Source organism: Drosophila bipectinata, chromosome 3L, assembly GCF_030179905.1.
Source record: "Drosophila bipectinata strain 14024-0381.07 chromosome 3L, DbipHiC1v2, whole genome shotgun sequence".
NCBI lineage: Eukaryota > Metazoa > Arthropoda > Insecta > Diptera > Drosophilidae > Drosophila > Drosophila bipectinata.
In genome coordinates, this window is record NC_091738.1 from 6,832,462 (window position 1) to 6,852,387 (window position 19,926).

General features: G+C 48.9%; 8 protein-coding genes across 16 annotated transcripts in view; 4 read left to right on the top strand and 4 right to left on the bottom strand.

Moving 5' to 3' along the window:
* The window catches only part of Lasp (LIM and SH3 domain protein Lasp), a 28,131-nt gene extending 26,925 nt beyond the window's left edge, over window positions 1-1,206 (bottom strand). For 2 of the 4 annotated variants that reach the window (XM_017232146.3, XM_017232145.3), the window contains exon 1: window positions 437-1,206. In XM_017232146.3, coding sequence (XP_017087635.2) covers window positions 437-505 — 69 coding nt within the window. In that variant the 5' untranslated portion in view covers window positions 506-1,206. The remainder of the gene's footprint in view (window positions 1-436) is intronic. The other 2 variants (XM_070279642.1, XM_017232147.3) reach the window with 2 other exon arrangements.
* Window positions 1,207-2,145: 939 nt separating this feature from the next.
* On the top strand, window positions 2,146-12,288 carry Dab (DAB adaptor protein). 6 transcript variants are annotated; one of them, XM_070279689.1, is made up of 9 exons: window positions 2,146-2,730; window positions 4,617-5,296; window positions 5,357-5,951; window positions 6,502-6,741; window positions 6,911-9,971; window positions 10,026-10,126; window positions 10,187-10,936; window positions 10,995-11,124; window positions 11,181-12,288. In XM_070279689.1, exons 1-9 carry the CDS (start codon window positions 2,694-2,696, stop codon window positions 12,286-12,288), a joined length of 6,702 nt encoding a protein of 2,233 aa, XP_070135790.1. In that variant the 5' UTR covers window positions 2,146-2,693. The 6 variants fall into 6 exon arrangements, with proteins under 6 accessions (XP_070135790.1, XP_017087569.2, XP_070135789.1 ...); XM_070279688.1 differs by lacking the exon at window positions 2,146-2,730 and adding an exon at window positions 2,932-3,635; XM_017232078.3 differs by lacking the exon at window positions 2,146-2,730 and adding an exon at window positions 2,932-3,635 and having other exon boundaries at window positions 7,160-9,971.
* Window positions 12,289-12,354: 66 nt separating this feature from the next.
* On the top strand, window positions 12,355-13,520 carry LOC108119086 (uncharacterized). The gene has a single exon (XM_017232087.3). The coding sequence runs from the start codon at window positions 12,355-12,357 to the stop codon at window positions 12,739-12,741; it is 387 nt and encodes a 128-aa protein (XP_017087576.2). The 3' UTR covers window positions 12,742-13,520.
* A 1,016-nt stretch (window positions 13,521-14,536) lies between these two features.
* Window positions 14,537-14,964, top strand: LOC108119036 (uncharacterized). The gene is made up of 2 exons (XM_017231996.2): window positions 14,537-14,548; window positions 14,605-14,964. Exons 1-2 carry the CDS (start codon window positions 14,537-14,539, stop codon window positions 14,962-14,964), a joined length of 372 nt encoding a protein of 123 aa, XP_017087485.2.
* A 55-nt stretch (window positions 14,965-15,019) lies between these two features.
* On the bottom strand, window positions 15,020-15,545 carry LOC108119087 (uncharacterized). Its single transcript, XM_017232088.2, has 2 exons — window positions 15,537-15,545; window positions 15,020-15,485 (listed from the first exon to the last, which is right to left on the bottom strand). Exons 1-2 carry the CDS (start codon window positions 15,543-15,545, stop codon window positions 15,138-15,140), a joined length of 357 nt encoding a protein of 118 aa, XP_017087577.2. The 3' UTR covers window positions 15,020-15,137.
* A 387-nt stretch (window positions 15,546-15,932) lies between these two features.
* On the top strand, window positions 15,933-16,537 carry PGRP-SB2 (Peptidoglycan recognition protein SB2). The gene is made up of 2 exons (XM_017232086.2): window positions 15,933-16,296; window positions 16,353-16,537. Exons 1-2 carry the CDS (start codon window positions 15,933-15,935, stop codon window positions 16,535-16,537), a joined length of 549 nt encoding a protein of 182 aa, XP_017087575.2.
* Window positions 16,538-16,600: 63 nt separating this feature from the next.
* PGRP-SB1 (Peptidoglycan recognition protein SB1) lies at window positions 16,601-17,305 on the bottom strand. The gene is made up of 2 exons (XM_017232085.2): window positions 17,237-17,305; window positions 16,601-17,168 (listed from the first exon to the last, which is right to left on the bottom strand). Exons 1-2 carry the CDS (start codon window positions 17,280-17,282, stop codon window positions 16,651-16,653), a joined length of 564 nt encoding a protein of 187 aa, XP_017087574.2. The 5' UTR covers window positions 17,283-17,305; the 3' UTR covers window positions 16,601-16,650.
* Window positions 17,306-17,565: 260 nt separating this feature from the next.
* Window positions 17,566-19,905, bottom strand: Dbp73D (putative ATP-dependent RNA helicase Dbp73D). The gene is made up of 3 exons (XM_017232081.3): window positions 19,791-19,905; window positions 18,914-19,737; window positions 17,566-18,852 (listed from the first exon to the last, which is right to left on the bottom strand). Exons 1-3 carry the CDS (start codon window positions 19,811-19,813, stop codon window positions 17,639-17,641), a joined length of 2,061 nt encoding a protein of 686 aa, XP_017087570.2. The 5' UTR covers window positions 19,814-19,905; the 3' UTR covers window positions 17,566-17,638.
* Window positions 19,906-19,926: the final 21 nt, after the last annotated feature.

Genomic DNA, 19,926 nt, shown 5'->3' on the forward strand with positions numbered 1-19,926 from the left:
GAAATTTCCTGAGTTGGCGAAAATATTTATGCTAGTGGTTGCCACCCGCGCATAAATATATACACACAGAAAAAAATAACTATCTATAAGATATTAAAATTAGAAAATTATAACACCCACTCACTATTAAGCAAAAAAGCTAGCAAATGCTGTTATTTTTTTTAATAAATTTTTGAATTCCGAGAAGCGAAAGGCAGCCAAACAACTTTTGTGGTTATTAAGCCTAGGATAATAAACAGAGCAACAGGGCACGCATGATCAATGGGTTGGGGGAAATGGGGGCCAGAGCCCCACAGCCAGAGCGGGAGAGCGAATGCCATGTGCTAGCTAGCCGCACCGTTCTAACTCCCTTCCCCAAACAAGTGCCAGAATCAGGAAAATAAAACAAAGGAGCAAAGTATTGTAGAATCTGGTAGGACTTTAAAATAATACTTACTTTATCCAGGCACTTGAGCTCCTCGATGGGATAAACCACCTTCTGACAACGGGCACAGGTCTTATTCATTTTGATCCTCGACTTTCTTCCGTTTTCGATTGTATGTGTGTGTGTATAAGCACTTCTTCTATTTACACCAAAAGAGCCAGCCAGCCCCACCGATCACTGGATTGTTGGATCAACTTTTTCTTAACTTTTTCTGCTGGGAGACACTTTTCCACTCCACTCGAATTCCACTCAATTTTGCATTTCGAACGAGATAGATAGAAGGGGGGTTGGTATGATGAGAGAGAGGTATACTTTATATAGTAGAGATGATGTCTGATCGGATCGAAACTATGGGAATGGGAATTATATTGTTGTGTGTGTAGTTATGGGGCCGAGAATCTGTTTTACACTATATGGTATTTCAAAGCTGGTAACAGCTAGTAACTGGTTTGCTTTGTTATTATATAAAACTCGGATGTCAAGATCTCCGGATCAGCTCCGTAAACTCTTTCACGTTAAAAATTCACACTTTTTTTTGTTGGCGGCTGCGGCTGCGCTGCAGCGGTACACGATACAGGAAGAACAAGAGTAGCTGCTTGGCGTCGGGCAGGTAAACAGGTGCCTCGAAATTCACTATTATTTCCAATTATGGAGAAGAACCGATTCGAGGAGAATTTCAATTCAAAACGCTATTTGGTTTCAATTCAATGAGCGCGACACAAACAAAAACTACGCGTTAGTCCGACGCACGTTCGTTCAGTTGGTTGATTGGAGCAGTATGGCGCCGCTGTTGGGACTATTTCTTTGATTTGGAGGGGGGCATCGACTCGATTATTCGATTTCCGTTTCGCCAGGGCTGCCGATCAAAATTTATCGGTCGAACCGCGAAACCAGTTTGGTATTTTTAGATTTTCAAAAAAATTAACTCTTTCTTATATTTTTTTTAGGTCTATTGTAGTCTTTATAAATCAGTTCTTCACCCGGTTTCTAATCTGTTTTAATGGTAGTCTTTATAATTAAAAATATTTAAGTTTTAAAAATGACAAAAATTGTACTAAAAAAGGGCCTAAACTTTTCTTAGCCGAAAAATACCAACTTCATTAGTACTAAAGGTTCTGAAACTGGGTAGATTTGAAAATGTTTAGTATCAGAGAAATAAAAATAAAACCAATTTTTGTTAACAGTTTAAAAATTAAATAAAAAAAATAATATATTAATGAGCCAACGACTCTTTATGCGGATGTTTTTTGCATTTATTAAAAAAGAAAAACAATTGCTTTGTCAGCAAAGTTTCAAACCTTTCCACATATTCACCACACCAAAGAAGTGATTTAAATGGATTAAATGGTTTAATTCTATTTTTATTTATTTAAAATTCATTTAATAAATAATATGTAAAAGTTTGGTTTATATTAAACTGGTTTATATATTGTTTATATTAAAGCAATATCCAATGTTATCGATTGGCCCAAAAAAACACTTTACCGGCTACCATACAGGGTGCTCATGGTCTCACGCCCACCACCCTTGTATCCTTGGAGTTTTACTATCGAATTTTTTGTGTGTGTCCATTTCCTGCAGCTCCTAGGGCGTAAAACTAAAATTGTCAGGGAAACACAAGAAAATCGCAATTAATGTGCGACAATTCTAAGTGGAAATTTTGGCCAAGGCTTTAGAAAAAGCAAAAAAATACCCAATTGTGTAAATAGCGAATAAAAGTAGAAGCTTTCGAATTGGCTTCGCCCTGCCCCAGAACCGGGAGTGTGTCAATCAATTCTTTGTCTTCTCATTCATTTTTTTTGTGGGCAGACAAAGACATTCAATGGACCGGAAATAGTGTAATTGGAAAATCTGAAAATCGTGACAACGAATCTAGATATAAACCGTAATATTATAGAAAAATTAATGCTGCATGATGATAGGCGTAGTTGCTGCAACCCCAACCCCCATGTCGCCTGAAAGTAGGCAAAGTGGAAGTAAACACGCACACAGATGCATGCCCCATTGAAAAATCAATAATCCCAGCCGGCGCGTAGTGCCCGAGTGCCACAATAACAACAAAAATAGGCTCTCTTAAAAAAAAACAGGAACAAGTGTAAACAAAAGCACAATCATAGTAAAAACAACGAGTATTACGCAAAGTAGTACATAAAATAATAACGATAAAACATTCCGCCCTTAGAGGAGCTCAGGCATAGTCATTATACGCAACATAATACGAGGCCAAAGGAATCCTTACACGAATGCCAATCAGCTTTTCCTAAGCACCATGCAAACGCTGCGCAAGAAAACGAGTCCTTGTAAATGTAAGTACAAGGAGATCTAATTAATTAGTATTTTAAGGAAATATTATTTTTAATCACATTAAACTATGATATCATAAGTTCAAACTCTGATATATTAAAACCAGTTTTGGTTCACCCGCCTGACCGATCGGTTTAAGCCAGACTATCGATTGGCGGCTTACCTGAACTGAACCTGGAACCAATCGAATGCTTGATCGAGTAGCAGCTGCTGCGCCGGCGTCGCTGTTGTCGGCAGGTGGTGCAATTCTCCAGCAAAAACAACAAAGAGCCACAACAATTTGCTGGCGCAAAATCCACTAAAAATGAGTACATCCATTAGATAGAAAATTCAGAAAATGAAACTAAAATAATAGAGTGAAATTTGTGTATACCCGTGCGTATGAGTGTTTTTGTTTGTTATTTGAATTGAACAAACTGCGACAATCCAGTACACTGAGAAGAAACACATACATGGAAAAAGAGAAGAACGTCCCAGAAGAGAATCTACAGCAACAGCACTCACTAGCATCGAACGCGCAAAAATATTCTCTCATTCGTTGCCATTCATTCCATGATCTCGGTTCGGATCGTCTTCTTTTTGTTGTTGCTCGAATTTAATTAAATCTATAGTCGTGAAAAATCGTTCTGGAATACAATTCTCATTGTTTGTGTGTGTCTCTATCTGTGCTAACCACCCACCACCACCTCCCTGATCCAAATGGCAGTGTCACCCAAACAGAAACTGACACCACCACTCTGGTAGTCAGTAGTCAGTGGCTAGGAGCCATCCGGTGAGATCCAAATCATGGTCAAATCCCTGGTGGCCAAGCTGTCCACAGCCTCCTCCAATCTCTCCAGCACCTTTGGCGTCGGCGGCAGCGGCAGTGGTGGCGGAACAGCGACTGAGGAAACGAATTACGCAAAACGTTAGCAAAAAAACAAACTAAACAAATACACAAATAACAAACAGTGGTCCCTCCCAAGTGAGACAGGCGGTCTAAAATTTCAAGATACACGCGAGAGATACGCAGATACTTAGATACTAAGATACATAGATACCCTGGATAGGTATATACAGTTCTAGTAGGGTTTGGAGTTAGTTTTTAGTAATCTATGAATGGAAAGATACATTAAAACTCTGTCTTAAAATATATATCAGCAAGATTATAGTTCCATTCTTAAAATTTCTTTTAAATTTGTAGCATTTATTCACATAATTGTCTCATCTATGTATTGCCATTTAAAAACCCTTTTAGGCCTTAAATTTTATAGAAGACCTACTACTTCTAGTTCTATACTATAAGTATATATTTACTTGTTACTTATTTATTTAAAAATATATATTTATAAACACTGAAATCATTCAATAGATTCTACAAAAATGCAGCCAAGCGAATAATTACTAAAAAAAAGTGCCAGAAATAGAGAAATATTTCCAATATACCTATAAAAATAGATGGGGTTCCGCTCAATTAAAATTATGTATTTCCAAAAATTCAAAAACAAACAGTAGTATTAGTATAGAATAGTATAGATAAGAGAAAATTCTTTCATATATTACTAATATGTATATATGCACCTATTATTAATATACTGTATAGATTAGATATCAAAATAAATAAAAAAGAAGAACATAAAGTATTTACAACTAAGTTAGTGCATTAAACTAATTTATTTGTAAATAAATTTAGTAACTACATATAAGTAGTAACTACATTTTCACACTAGATTGATTTTCTTATATCTACATATAGTATAGTTAGGCCCGCACCCTAAAATCTCAAGGTTCACCTCACTGCCCGAGTGACCACTGCACCAAAAAAATAAAACAATTTTCAGAAAACAAAGAAATTTCGAATTGAAAAAAAAACATATACTCATTCCGGTGTACTTTCTGTATTTTTCAGATCGCAATGATCCGGGACGATTTTTCGGCGATGGCGTTCAGTTCAAGGCCAAGCTCATCGGCATTCTGGAGGTGGGCGAGGCGCGAGGCGATAGGATGTGCCAGGAGGCGTTGCAGGACCTCAAGATGGCCATACGGGCTGCCGGCGAACACAAGCAGAGGATAACCATTCATGTGACCATCGATGGACTGAGGTTGAGGGATGAGAAGACGGGCGACTCCTTGTACCATCATCCCGTCCACAAGATCTCGTTCATTGCCCAGGACATGACCGATTCCAGGGCGTTCGGGTACATCTTTGGGTCACCGGACAGCGGCCATCGGTTCTTCGGCATCAAGACGGACAAGGCGGCCAGCCAGGTGGTGCTGGCGATGCGTGACCTCTTCCAGGTGGTCTTCGAGCTGAAGAAGAAGGAGATCGAGATGGCGCGCCAGCAGATCCAGGGGAAATCCCTGCACGATCACGCCAGCCAGCTGGCCTCCCTGTCCTCGCTGAAGTCCGCCGGCCTGGGCGGCGTCGGTCTGGGTCTTGGCGGGCATGGCGACCTGGCCAGCGGTGTATCTAGTGGCGGGCATGCACTCACCTTGCTGGGAGGCAGCCTCAACTCGGCCTCCAATGGAACTAGCCGGCTGGGAGTGACTCTCGACGTGGCCAAGGCATCGGGATCGGCGGCCAAAGAAGTATATCCTCCAGAATAACATCCTCAAGACCATTTACTGATTACTTTCGATTTCTTACAGATCTCCCCCGAGTCCGTGGCCGATTTGGTGGACCTGGAGCAGGAGCTCACCTCCCTGCAGCGGGGCATCAGCCAAATGGAGCGCATTACTCCCAATGACCCCGCTTCCAGCGGTCATCCCACTTTGGCCAAATCCGCCAGCGAAGACGATCCCTTCGGGGACTCTTTCATCTACGTGCCCTCGTACAACATCCTGCCACCGCCGCCCGACTCCGGACGCAATCGCCACAAGCCAAATAAGACCCCAGAGACGGCGGCCAGCCTGGATGCGATGCTATCGCCGGCTCCAGGTGCCAGCAGTTCCCAGTCGCCGGCAGCCCAGGTGGTGGACAACGACGATGACAACTGGCTGCAGGAACTGGAGCAGCAGAACGACGTCTTCGACACCACCAAAGTGGGCACCGCCGCCGGACTAGGCTCTATTATGACCATGGCACCCCTGGCATCCAGCGAATCCACAGCCACGCCGACCCAGCAACTAACAGAGATGGGAGGATCTGGAACGCTGGGAGATCTGGATATTGGTTTGGGATCAGGCTCCGTTCTGGGCCAGGCATTGAGCAGCGAAGATCAGGCCGCCACAGTGTTGTCGCTGGGTAAGTCCCGCCAGTCTAGTCTTCATTTTAGTTTCCATTTCATAGCTTCTTTGTGAGATTTCTCGTTCCCAGTTGAGCGATGAAAGAGCTGTCTGTGATCGTGTCTTCCCGCAAGGGAACAATTGGGAGAAGTCGCGGGTCAAATTAATTGAACTGAATTGAATCTTTTGGGTGTGGAAGTCTCTTACACGAAGTTGTAAACAGGCAGCTCTTTCGTTCGAACATTCATCTTGATTTTGTAACCCGATAACCCAACTATTATAATTTTATTTAATCCCCACATTAACCCCACAAAGCATTTAATTACCATTAACACCTTGTGCTACCTCCCCGTTTTGTTTCCAAAAAAACAATCTTCGGTTCTATTCGAAGAGTCTACTTCTGATCTACTTTTCCCCCAAACACGAATGTTGAGTTTGAGTTTGTTTGAGTTTGATTTTGTGCCACCTCCGATTTTGGAGGAGTCTCCTTCTGGAGTCTGGAACAGCACTGATACTCTCCCACTCTTTCCACTCTCTCCACTCTCTGCCTTCCGTTCCATGTCGTGCAGATGCGTTCACGGATCTGGATCCGCTGGGCACGGGACGCACCAGGCCGTATGTGGATAAGAAGTACTTCTTCCAAGAGCTCAAGAATCCGCCCAAGAAACTGCTCAAGGAGCTCAGCTCCGGCAGCCAGGCGGGTCTCGGTCTGGGCCAGTCCATGGGCCAGCCGGACGGCTTCTTTCCGGAGGACAGCACCACCATCTCCACCACAACCACCACCACCACAGCTACTAACATCACCGCAGGTACTAACCAAATTTCACGATCGCTTTAAAGCAGCACCCCCTCTGATCCTGCACAGAGAAAAAAAAAGTGTCCTCTTCGTAAATGGTTGAGTCCTTTTTTTTTCTCTGTGCATCCAGAGGGTTTCTTGGAGCGAAGAGCTCGCTAAAGTTTGCACTTGCACCACCGCAGGCAACTCGCTGGGGGCCCAGAACTCGGTTAACTCACTAACCACCACCGCTAGCACCGCCGCCAGTCTCGGCCAGCTTCTGTCCTCCGTCTCCGTCTCCTCAGCTCCCATTTCCTTCCCTGCTCCCGCTCCCACTCCCGCTCCCGCCTCCACTTCCATTTCCCATGCAATCTCCACCAGCGCTGAGCTGAAACTGCTGCTCGGCCAAGTCACTAATCCGCCTAATCCCACCGGCCACTATTATACCGCAGAACCACCTACGCTGACTTCCCTGGAGGATCCCCATGGCCATGTCCAGGCGGCCGATCCGGTTCTGCTGCCCCGCGACACGGATCCGTTCTCCCCGACGCGCAAGAAGAGTGATCCGGACCCCTTCCAGGAGGGCGACCTCTTCGCCAAGCTGGACGCCTTTGAGTTTGAGGCTCCGCCGTCAGTGCCGGCTCCTTCGGTCCCCACGGACGCCAAGCCGAACGTCTTCAACGGGCCGCTCCAGGTGCAGTTGCCGCCGGAGAAAGAGCTCGAGCTCCAGCAGCCACCGGCAGCGGCCATATCCTCCAGCACGGTGAGGAATCGTCCCTTGGCCGCGGTGTCAGCTCTGCCCAGTGGCGGACCCCTGGACGTGATCTCCAGTATTAGCAACAAGAAGATGCCGCATCTGTTTGGCCAGTCGCGGGCCTTTGGCAAGTCCTCCGACATCGGATCGAGTGTCAATATGCGGCGTCTGCAGGAGAGCGACTCCTTGAGCGAGACAGAGGCAGCTCCTGAGCCGCCACCGCGTCCGGACTCGGCTCCGTACTCCGAACCGCCGCCGCTGCCGCCGAAGAAGCAGTTCAGCGACCTGGTCATTCGTCCCACGCCCGCCATTCCAACTCCCCAGCAAGCGGCTGGAAGGTACGAGTACCTGAACAGCAGCAGCCAAGTGAGGAGAACTCCATCCTCGTCCGCGGATGCACCGCCCATTCCATTGCCATCGCGTCGCGTGGGTCGTTCCGATGGCAATTTCCCGGGTCCGGGAAGACCCCGAAAGCCGGGACACACCGAGGATGACTACCTAGCGCCGCTGGGAGGACCACCGCCTCTGCTTCCGCCGCCCAGCCAGGGATCCTCGGTCAGGTCGAGACCCCAGAGACAGGCTTCGTTGGGCAGGCCGCAAGATATCTACGAGAACAAGGCGGAGATCCTGCAGGCCCAAGCTCAGGCCCAGGTGCAGGGTCAAGTCCTGGAGAGCAGCGCCCCCCTGGCACCCGACATCACCCTCACCCAGCTCCTCACCCTGGGCATGGACGAGTTGGCCGTCAAGCTGAATGTTCCCGCCAGCAAGCTGAGCACCATGACCCTGGTCCAACTTACTGCCTACCTCTCGGAGTATCTGTCCAGCGAGAAGAGCCAGGTCAGCAGCCAACCAGAGCGGAGATCTTCGCCAGCCAATCCTCCACCGCCAGCCGCTCCGCCCTCCACGGCCGCCGTTTTCAAAGTCAACTTCGATCAGCAAACCTCCTTTGTGGCCAAGTTCGATGACACCTTTGGCGAGGACGAGGTGCTTCCCGCTTCCAGTTCGGACTCCACTTTCGTGGCCAACTTTGCCAACTTCAACGACGCACCCGTTCCCACTCCTATGCCGGGAGCAGGAGCATTATCAGCTCCCATTGTGCCGCCAGCGGATCGGTATGCAGTCTTCCGCGAGATCATCGACCAGGAGCTCCAGCAGCAGCAGCAGGAAACAGACCTAATGGGCGACCTAACTCCCCCGCCAGTGGACGAGAGTCTGATTAAGGAAGCACCAGAGTGCTTGGAGGTGACCAGCGTTGCCCCAGAGCTGCCAATCGATGCCCTGGAGGTCGCTCCGGCTCCCAAGATCGACACGAAAATTACGGAAGTAGTGGCCCAGGCCAAGGATCGGTACGCCGCCTTGAGGGACATCATCCTGGTGGAGAACCTCTTCGACAAGCCTTCACCACCAGTGGCTTCTGCTCAGCCCGAGAAGGACCTGCTGCAGGACTTTCCAGAGTTCAGCGATGAGTTCAACGAGGACCACGATCTGCGCCAGATAATGGACCATCAGGATCACGGGCATAGCCAAGTTAGGGATCGACGGGGTCTGGTAGATAGCAGAGGCTTTCCCGCTGAACCCTCCTCCTCCGCCCTGACTGTGGACGACGACGACGAGGACGAAGATGCCGACGCGGCCGGGGAGAGTAGTCTGGACAGCAATGAGAAGGATGCTGAGCCGGTGAGCGGCCAGGATCAGTACGAGAAGCTGTCCACTTCCACGCAACAGCTGGACACCGCTGCTCCTGTTTTGGAGGATCTGCCCCAGCCGCCTCCTCAGCCTCAGTCGTTGACCCCCAAGCAGGATCAGAAATTCTTGTCGGTCCTAACAGGTCCCCCTGGGGCCGGAACCAAGGACGACATCGAAATCGACGAGCTGATGCATCGGGCCATATCGAATCTCTCCCTGGACTCTAGGGAGCGCGTGTCACCGGCCACATCCTCGGCGGCTCCATCGCGCGGAGCTCCCGGCCTGCACACTCCCTCGCAGTTCAACGATGTCAGCACCTCACCCATTCCCCTCCAGAAGCCGGTCCTGGGCGGCGGTCCTTCGCCGGTGCCCTCCCAGCTATCGGCCGTCTCCCAGCTCATCGACACGGCCACCAAGCAAATAGGGGATCGGGATCGGGAGAAGCAGTCCGCCCAGTCCTGGGCCACCTTCGACTCGCCCAAGAACAAGGGCAAGGCCCGGCTTACTCTTCCACCCCCGCCACCTCCCGCTTCGAACACTTCCCAGCCAGACACGGTGGAGTCGCCCTGCAGCTCCGATCCTCGGGACGATGGTTGGTCTAAGCAGCAGCGCCGTTGGGCGAAGAAAGAGCGCCAGCAGACGTCCTCCTCGTCACGTGATCTCAGTCCCTGGGACGACGAGACCCCCGAGTATCTGAAGCGACGCCAATTGGCCGCCGCCCAAATGGCCCATCCTCACCAGCCGCCGATGCAGCCACCGCCAGATCGGCATGGCTACTACATGCGGCACGCCAGGAGGATGAACTCCTGCGACGAGGATTACGAGTAAGATTATAAGATTAAGCCTGAGAATCCTTATCCTAATGTCCCTAATTTCAGCTACGATGCGGAGTTCATGGCTCGTCGGGATCAGCAGCAGCAGCAACAGCAAAGGAAGTTCAAGCATGGACTCTCTCGCAGCAGGGATAACTTCGATCTAGGTGGGTTCTTCAAAAATATACTCCAAATTCTTCAATAACCATGTATCCTTCACCTTGCAGATTCCCCCAGCTGGTATCACCATCCGGCTCATCATACCTGGTCGCCGCAGGAGATCGAGCAGGCTAGGGCCAGGTCCTTCGAGAGGGCTTCCTATGAACGTTCCAGCTATGGACCACCGCCGCCCATCTACGACAAACGCGGTCAGCTGAGGAGCAAGTACCGCAGCGACCACCGGGACAGGGATCGGGAGCGTGAGAGGGAACGGGACAGGGACCGGGAGTACCGGGACTACGCTCGTCCCAGCTACGATTTCGACTACGAAAACGTGTACGAGGAGCGCGGCGGACGTTCGCCCATGGCCTACAAGCCCGGAAGAGGTGGTGCCGACTACATGTACGACCGGGAAAGGGATCGGGACCGTGACCGCAAGTCCTTCGATCGCGAGAGCCTGGAATCCTACGAGAGCGCCAATCGACGGCGTCGCAGCTTTGGCAGCGGCAACGATGTCTACGGGAGCTTGGACAGCCGCGAAGACTACCGCGGGGAGAGGGACAGGGATCGGGAGCGGGATCGCGAACAGATGAAGACGCGGTCCCTGCGGAAGCCCACGACCACGTCGGGAAAGCTGCGCATTAGCGGTGACATAGACTACGAGCAGGATTCGGAGCAGGACTTCCAGCAGCGGCCAGGTGTCCGGAGTCTGCAGCGGCCCAGCCAGTTGGGAGGGGATGTGGTACTGCCCTCCAGTGCTGCTGGTGGCTCACAGAGACTGCGGAAGAGCAGCGGTTCCAGTCCATGGGATGGAGAGGGTGAGTTTTCAAATCGAATCTCCTGACAGACCTCCTGACTATGGGAATCCTCTTTCAGAACCTACTTTGCCGGGCCAGAAATCCTGGAAGCGTCCAGCCAGTGCTGCGGAAACGGAGAGGCGCCTGGCCGAAAGTCGTCGGGCGGCAGCTTTGGGACAAACTCCCTCAGACGGTGAAAAGGAGCGAAGGTGAGAGGATTATTCTTCCATTAAGAATACAGACTATATCCAATATTTCCTTAAAGATTCCGCAAGAAGACACGTGCCCGCAGTGCCAAGGATTTGGCCAATATGGGCACCAATCCCGGCTCGGCTGTGCCACCTTCCCGCTACGGTCGTCCTGGTATGAGGGATAACTATGACTATATGGGTCCACCCGGCCAGCGGAACGACGAAGTGGACGACGAAGATGATGACGACGACGAGGACTACGTGGACGATGAGCCGCCTACGGATGAGGACAAGTTCGAGAGGCTGAATCGCAGAAGGCACGAGATGCATCAGCGGATGATGGAGAGCGAGCGACGGCACATGGAACGGCATCAGCCACCGCCGGCGCTGGGCAAGTTACCGGGTCAGAACCGGAACCGTGGCGGCGTAGGTGTCGTCAACAGCGATTACGGATTTGTGGACAGCTACGAGCAGACACCTACTCCGACACCGCGCTCCAATGCCAGCAGTACGGGTCCCGGGGGCATGATGATGAGCGGCGGTGAATCCTCTGCCGGGGTGACCAGTTCCAAGTTTAATTTCGACGACGGTTTTGAGTCCGACTTCAATCAGAGCTCACCGCCTCCAGCTCCGGCAGGCACTGCATCCAGCTGCACCTCCACGCCAGCTGGCCAGGTCTCCGGCAGTGGCAACAACGGCGGATCCAAGAGCCTGTTCCGTTTCTCCAACGACTTCTCGGATCGCGAGAAGCGGGAGCAGTTTGAAGCGGACACGCCACCAACTTCAACTCCTCCGATCACCCAGAAACTACGCTTTGATGACAATGTCAAGGTCTCCCAGTTCGATGACGCCGCCTTCGAGGATGACTTCGCCAAGGCCTCCTTTGACTTCGAGAAGGAACAGGTCACGGCTGGAGGAGCTGGAGGAGCCATGAGCCGAAAGCAGAATATGCGAACCAGCAAGCTGCAGCAGCGCCAGGAGCTCATTAAGAAGTCGGAGTCTGTGAATATTTTTGCCAAAAAGCAAGAAGATCCCTTCGAGGACGACGAGTTCTTCCGGTCGCCGGACCAGGAGCAGTCCAAGGAGCACCTCGAAGAGCTGCCGGAGTCCGGGGGCGGAGGCGGTGGCAAGTTCCAGTGGGGCGAGGAGGCGAACTTTGCCAAGTTCGATGAAAACATGTGATTTGACCAACTCTTTGCCAAGGCATCGGGTCATCAGAAGCAGAAGACGGAGCAGCAGCGACTGGAGATGGACCACAACTATGCGGAGATCGACGTGGTGAACGATGCGGACTTCTTCTACCTGACCAACCTGAATCACTACTACCAGCAGCAGAGGCTGCAGACCTTGATGCAGCACAGCCGCCACATATACTGCAATATACCGATCCAGGACACCACGCAACCACCACCGCCGCCGCCACTGACCAAGTCCACATCCACGAGTCCCTGGAAGGAGGTGAAGCCTGAACCAGATACGGAGCCAGAGCCGAAGCCAGGCCACTCGAAGAAGCCGCTGGAGAAGCTGCTGGGGAAGCCCAAGAAGTGGAAACTAAAACGGACGCTGGACGACTTCGTCAAGTGTCTGATCATCGCTTCCTCGGAGCATGTCTACGACTATGATGTGCTGTGGTAGGATCAGGAGGAGGATTGGGAGAGCGGCGAGTCCGGAGATCAGTCCTGAAGGAAGCCCCATAGTACGATATATAATTTTCCACACCCATATACCTTCTAGTCAACTCAAAAGCGCCATAAAACCAATTGCTTATATATCGTAGCCAAGTCTTCAACGACAGCCATGGATTCGAACCGATCTGCCCAATCCAGGATCGCAGGATCACTAGCTTAAGTCCAGTCCCCCCAGCCCAGATTGTATATATATGTATGTTTAATCGATGGAGATTCCAACCCAAACTGGCCATAGTCAAGCGTTTGTTAAAGTTTCAATCCAAAAACTCGAGAGCTAACGAAATACTCATCCCCCGAAATAAACCCCGTAAATCATCAACTAACGAAAGCAACTATCCATTGCCTATGCTAGATGTCGTCTAACCCACTTAATGGTGTTTATCCCCCGCAGGATATTCCTAGGATACGATTATGCCTACTCCTTGCATTATTTTTACAATCGATCGATGATTACTAACGTCTAATTAGTTGAATTACACACGGCAGTGTCGCATCTTAGTGTTTTATAATTTAACTACATTTATACAAAAATTATATATAAATAAAATATATAATATATATAAATATATATATATTTATACGTAACTGACGAGCAACTGAAACTGAACGATCAAGCAACTCCCTTGCATCTAAATTATAAAATACGAAAATTATACATAAAGCATATTCTTATATTTAATACGAATACGATAGTTATTGTCATTATGAATTATAAATTAAACTGTGAGAAGCATAATCCTAAATGTGTTTTTATTTCTTTAATTTATTTCCTTCCTTTCCTTTATATATTTCTTTCTTTATATGTTATACCCTTGCAGAGGGAATTATAATTTTGGTCAACACTGTGGACCCTATAGGGGAAAACACCATCCCCACCATCCACCATCAGGAAAAATTAACAAAAAATCTGAAAAATATTTTGTCTCAAGATTTTGATGCAGAATGATGGCGAATCGATCTAGAAATCGTTTAAGGTACTCCGCTTGAGAATCGGATGAGAATTGGGGAAGATATAGCCATCACAGTGGACCCTATGGAGGAAAACCCCATTTTCAAGGGATCCCATCAGAAAAAATGAACAAAAAATCTAAAAAAAAATTTCGTCTCAGGATTTTGATGCAGAATGATGGCGAATCGATCTAGAAATCGTTTAAGGTACTCCGCTTGAGAATCGAATGGGAATTGGGGAAGATATAGCCATCACAGTGGACCCTATAGGGGAAAACCCCATTTTCAAGGGATCCCATCAGAAAAAATGAACAAAAAATCTAAAAAAAAATTTCGTCTCAGGATTTTGATGCAGAATGATGGCGAATCGATCTAGAAATCGTTTAAGGTACTCCGCTTGAGAATCGGATGAGAATTGGGGAAGATATAGCCATCATTGTGGACCCTATATCGAAAACTTCATCACGATAAATGGACACAAACTCCAATCTTAGCCGCAAGGGTATATCACTTCGGTCCCACCCGAAGTTAGCTTTTCTTTCTTGTTATGATTTTAATCCACTCTATTTCTATACCTACATGTGGTTATTCAATGTGGATTTTGTAATCCAAGCTGTTCCATATTCGAAGTTATGAAGGCTTGAGCCTATAATTTGGTCCCTTTTTTGGGAAAACCAGAGGGCCATTAACTCTGGCTTTGGGCCTGGTCTCTTGTATATAAAAGGAAGCCCTCCAACCAAGGCATGTATTCAGCTTTGGAACTCTGAAGTAGAAGCATTAGAAGTCTCTTCAAGATGCAGAATTTGGTAAGAAATATTTTTGAAAATAAAAGAACAAAAGCTTTAAAGCTTCCGTTTTTTAGATGTTTATTCTATCCCTGGGATTGCTATCCTGTGTGGCAGCTAGGTCGACTGTTGGTCCTGTTCTTTTCAACCCACCAGTATCGCCGTTTGGAGTTTTTCCAGGACCCACTGGCTATGCTGTTGCTCCATTTGCTGGTCCTTTTGGGGGTGCCTTTCCTATTCCATTGACTGCTTCACTGGCTTCTCCTTTGGGTAATGCTCCAGGTCCTGCTCCATTAGCGGTTTCCAGCAGCCAACGTTTGGATTACTTCAACCAGTTTAATGCCGCCTTTTCTCCCAATGCTCCTGCCCGCATCCTGGCTGCCACTCCCACTGGTCGTCTTATTGCTCCCGGAGTAGCTGGCCCATTTTTCTTATAGTTTATAAAGTCAAATAATAAAATATTTAAATAAAAATTGATTAACCATAAAAAGAGTGTTTAAGGATCATCCTCTAATACATGGAGTAGCGTTTATTATATTTCTGTAGGCATATAATATCATTTGGTATTTGATTATTATCACAAGAACCAGCGGGCTTCCAAGCTCCTCCTTCACCAGACACTCTTGTAACCGTAGCCATAGTTTGGGTAAGTGGAGTAGTAGCCATATGGATAGGTGTACTGATAGGTGGAGCCGTAGGGGTAGCTGGGGTAGCTAGCCGTAGGATAGACAGGATAACCTCCACTGTACTTGTAGTAGGTGGGATAGGTGGCCACTGGGGGAGTGGACACATAGAAGCGATTCCAGTTCCTGGTAACAAACTGATGGCTGGTGGCCAGTGGTACGCCTGCGGGAATGGCAGCCGGAATAGTTGGGATCACTCCTGTGGTGGCAGGTGCAATGCTGGCCTGGGACAGAGCTGCTCCCAGCAGGAGGTAGCCAAAAAGGGTCAGCAATACCTAAGGTCCTTTGGGGTTACTTTGAGTTCCATGAGGAGAGTATCTACTTACAAGCTTCATGACTAGGCAGGGACTGGCTGGGAATGGATCACTGTCGTCTATCCACCCACTGAACTGGCTTTTATACCGAAACCTCATTAGATTTGACTTTCAAATGCAGTTGCCCATTCGGGGAGGTGCATCCATTTTTGGGCCACCACTCGTCCAAGGGCACCGTCGCATTCCCAAAGAAGCGAAGCAAACAAAGCCCCGAGGTGACGCAAGCGGAATTGGCAAACAGACTGGGCTTCTGGCCATTTAATTATGCTGCAATCCATTGATCGCCTTATAAATTGATTTAAAAGTACGGCAGCTGAGCAAATAAGTCATTTTTGGATGGATGGGAGCTCGGAATTATATAAATAGATGGGAGGGCTATTTGGGAGCTATCAATATCCGAAAGCAATCATGAAGTTACAACTAGCTCTTCTCCTTCTGGGAGTGACTGCGGCCTTGGGTCAGATTGTGCCCAGGAGCAGCTGGTGTCCAGTGCCCGTCTCGCCGCGTCTCCCCCGCCTCGTGGGTCCGGCTCGCTATATCATCATCCATCACACGGTCACAGCTCCCTGCTACAATCCCCACCAGTGCCAGGCGGCCCTCCGCCAGATCCGTGATGGGCATCTTCGTCGCAAATTCAGGGACATCGGCTACAACTTCCTGATCGGAGGGGATGGCAGGATCTACGAGGGACTAGGCTTTGGCGTCCGTGGAGAACATGCTCCCAACTACAATAGCCAGTCCATAGGCATTGCCTTCATAGGCAATTTCCAGGGTAAGTACCAGTCTTGTGATCGTGAAACTCTTATCCTCATGATCCCCACTTTTCAGTTGGCTTACCACCTGGCCAGATGCTGCAGGCCGCCCGTAATCTCATCCAGATTGCTGTGCGACGTCGCCAGGTTGTGCCCAACTATACGCTCCTGGGACACTGCCAAACAAAGGCCACTGCCTGTCCAGGACGACATCTGTTGGATGAGCTGCGCAAATGGCCAAGATGGCAACCAAAGCCCTAAGTCTATGAACCTTATTAGTAATCTTTCATTTCTAGCTAAATTTTCTAAATAAAAACAAATACATTTTCTTAAAAAAATATATTTAAAATTTAAAATTAAAAAACTTTCTAGCTTTAAAGCTGCCTCCAGTGGGGCCACGTCTTGATTTCATTAAAGAGCGCATCTCCTGGGCATGCGGTGGCCTTGGTTTGCCTGTGACCCAGCAGGGTGTAGTTATCCTTCAGGTGACCCCGCTGCTGTGCCAATGCGATCAGGTCCTTGGCGTTCTGCAGCATCTGGGCCGAGGGTGGGCTGCTCTGGAAGTTGCCGATGAAGACAATGCCGATGCTCTTCCGGTTGTAGTTGGGGGCATGAGATCCCTGCAGTCCAAAGCCCCGGCCCTCGTACACCTTTCCATCTCCGGCCACTATGAAGTTGTAGCCAATATCGCTGAAGTTCCGACGAACCTTGTGATCCGTCTGAATGGCCTTGATCATGCGCTTGCACTGGTCGCTGGTGGAGCATCCATTCGGGTTGTCCGAGTGGTGAATGATCACATAGTCCACCGGTCCGGAAATTCTGGAAGGCGATCGTGCCGCCACTGCTCCCCAGCTGCTTCTCGGTTCGATTTGCAGGGCATCGGCGGAGAGAGCTACGGGGGAATAGACAAGCAAGATGATTACCTCATGGATGAGTGAGGGGCTGAGCTTGGTAGATTACCTAAGGTGCACAGCACCACAGAAGCTACAATCGTGAATGTGTTCATCGTTTTGAAGGGAAACTAACTATGAGATTCTGTGGGCTATAGACGATGCTTAAATAGGAGATCCAGGATTTCCACAAAGTCGACGTTTGGAATACTCTTAAAGGTAGAAGATCATTAGTTTCAGAAATATATTCCCACAAGAATCAGAAAAATATAAATACCCCAGTCCAGGGCAACAAAAAACACCGATTACGGTGAAGAACCGAGTGGGAATCACTTGCGACCTGCGAGATAAGACATTGCTCTGGAAGACCCTGTACTTTGAAGCAAACAAACATCTGTGTTTGAATTTAAAAAACTTTATATTTCTAAAATCTAATATAAACAGTATATTGCAAAAGTTAAAACCACATCCTTTACTCCTCGATGGCCTTTCGCTTTTTCGCAGTGCGCTGCTTCTTTGTTTCCCGCGGCAAGGACTTATCTTGGTCCTTCTTCGTCGTGACCTTTTCCTTCCTCTGGTCATAACTGGCTTGAGCTGCTCCTGCCTTGAGTTGCAGCTTCTCCATGAGAGTAAGTGGCCGGTCGGAGTTCTTAGCCTGCTCCTGCTTCTTATGAACCAGAGCCTTGTGGGCCACTCGCCGCTTCTGGGCAGCCTTCTGGGTCTTCTGGTTTTGCTGACGGTTTCGCAGCTGGTACAAGGCGTGCTTGTAGACCTCCGCATGCTGGACCTCGATGTCTGGTGAGACAGTGATCTCCTCGCCCAGTCCCTTGCCTACATCGTTGACCATCTTCTTGAAGGATGCTTGATCCTGCTCGGTGAGCAGGGTAACTGCTGTGCCCTTACGGCCAGCACGGGCAGTACGACCCACTCGATGAATGTGGGTCTTGATGTGGCGCGGTGCCTCGTAGGACAACACTACGTCTATGTCCGCCACGTCGATACCACGGGCCAGGGCATCCGAACAGATCAGACCGTTTATCTTTCCACTGGCAAAGTCTCTTAGTCTTTGCTTTCGCACCAGTGCCGAAAGATTACCCGACAGCTCCTCCACTCTGGTCTCGTCCTCTCTGAAAAGGACTCCCATTACAAAGGCCAAGCGACTGGCCTGATCCGTGCTGTTCGTGAAGCAGAGGAAGCGCTTCCACTGGTACTTCTTCACCAATGCGAACAACGTCAATGGTTTCAGTCGCATTTCTGTGATACAGAACTGTTCCGTCAACTCTGCCGGGGTGGTGTATTTGCCCAAAAATTGTCCATCTGCATTAGCTTCTGCATCACCCTCCTCGCCCTCCCCAGTTGGTTCCCTGAGCACAGGCATCACCGTGGTGAAGAGACGCGGCTGGAAGAGTCGTAGGTTTTGAAGTTTTTCCGGATCCTGGGAGAGAGTGGCTGAAAACAGAAGCTTGTGCGGTTGATTTCCGTAACTGGATTGAAGTTCCGCATAACAAAGGGGGGCTTGAGTGCCGGCTAGCAACTGATCCGTAGTCTCCTTCACGTGGCTATCCAAGTGATAAAGCCAGTTCTGGAAAACAGCGTCCATGATTCGGTCAGCCTCGTCAATGATCAGGAACTTTAGGTTCTTTAAGCAGAAACCTTTCGTGGCGTGCAGGTGATCCACTAGGCGACCTTTTATGAAAGAGAGATATTAATATTAATCCTTCAAGATTAGAATGCTTTGCCCATTTACCTGGCGTGGTAACCACAATGTCCACCTTGCTGTAGTACTTTCCCTTGTAGAGCTCCACCAGCTTCTCCTGCTCATCTTCCAACTTGTGTTGCTTGGAAAGCAGACACACTTCCAGTTCGGTCTTGTTGCACAGAGCACTGATGACCTGGTACACCTGTAGGGCCAACTCCGCCACGGGCAAGACCACCAGAGCTCGGATTTTGCACTCCACCCGTTGTGCTAGCAGCTGGACGATTGGAATGGCAAAGGCTAACGTTTTTCCACTACCGGTGGGTGCGGACACACATATGTCCCGCGGACGAAAAGGCGGGGGCTTGGATTGGGCCTCCAAAATCCAGGGAATAACCTCACGCTGAACGGGGAAAAGCCGCTTGATCTTCATCTGCTTGAGAGCCAAACATGTGGATTTTTCCAGGTAGGGAAGCTGCTCAATAGCCTCCGTTTCGGGGATCTCTTCGTCTGCCTTCAAACTTCCACCTTCGATGATGGTGGGATGAGCCAACCAATTAGGCAGCTGCATCTCCACCTTCCTCCGCTTGGCGGCAACCCCATCGCCTCCCAAAACTTGGAACTCGTTGGAGGGCACAGGCTCCTCTTCAGTTGCTTGCTTTGCCTTGTCTTCATCTCCAGGTGCTTCCAAAATAGCTTCAGCAGTTTCTTCATCTTTGGTTTGGGTTTTTTCTACTGGCGGCTCCACAATTTCAGTTTCCTTGTGCTTCCTCTTCCTTTTGGCGGCCTTTTGGAGCAGTTTCTGCAATATTTCATCTTCATTTTTGCCCGTTGGTTCATCTCTATCGGTGGATTTCTTAAAATTCTCTGTGTAACTGCAAAATATTGTGTTAGCACTGTTTGCTATGGTTAATGGTCTATTACTTACCGATTTACAGTGAATAATTCCATATTTAAATCTCTTTTTATTCAAAAATATAGTGAAGAAAAGAGAGCGCACGTGTTGCAATTTGTTTACGTTTTTTTAGCCCAGTGTGACCATGGCCAATTCTCTGTTAACTTCC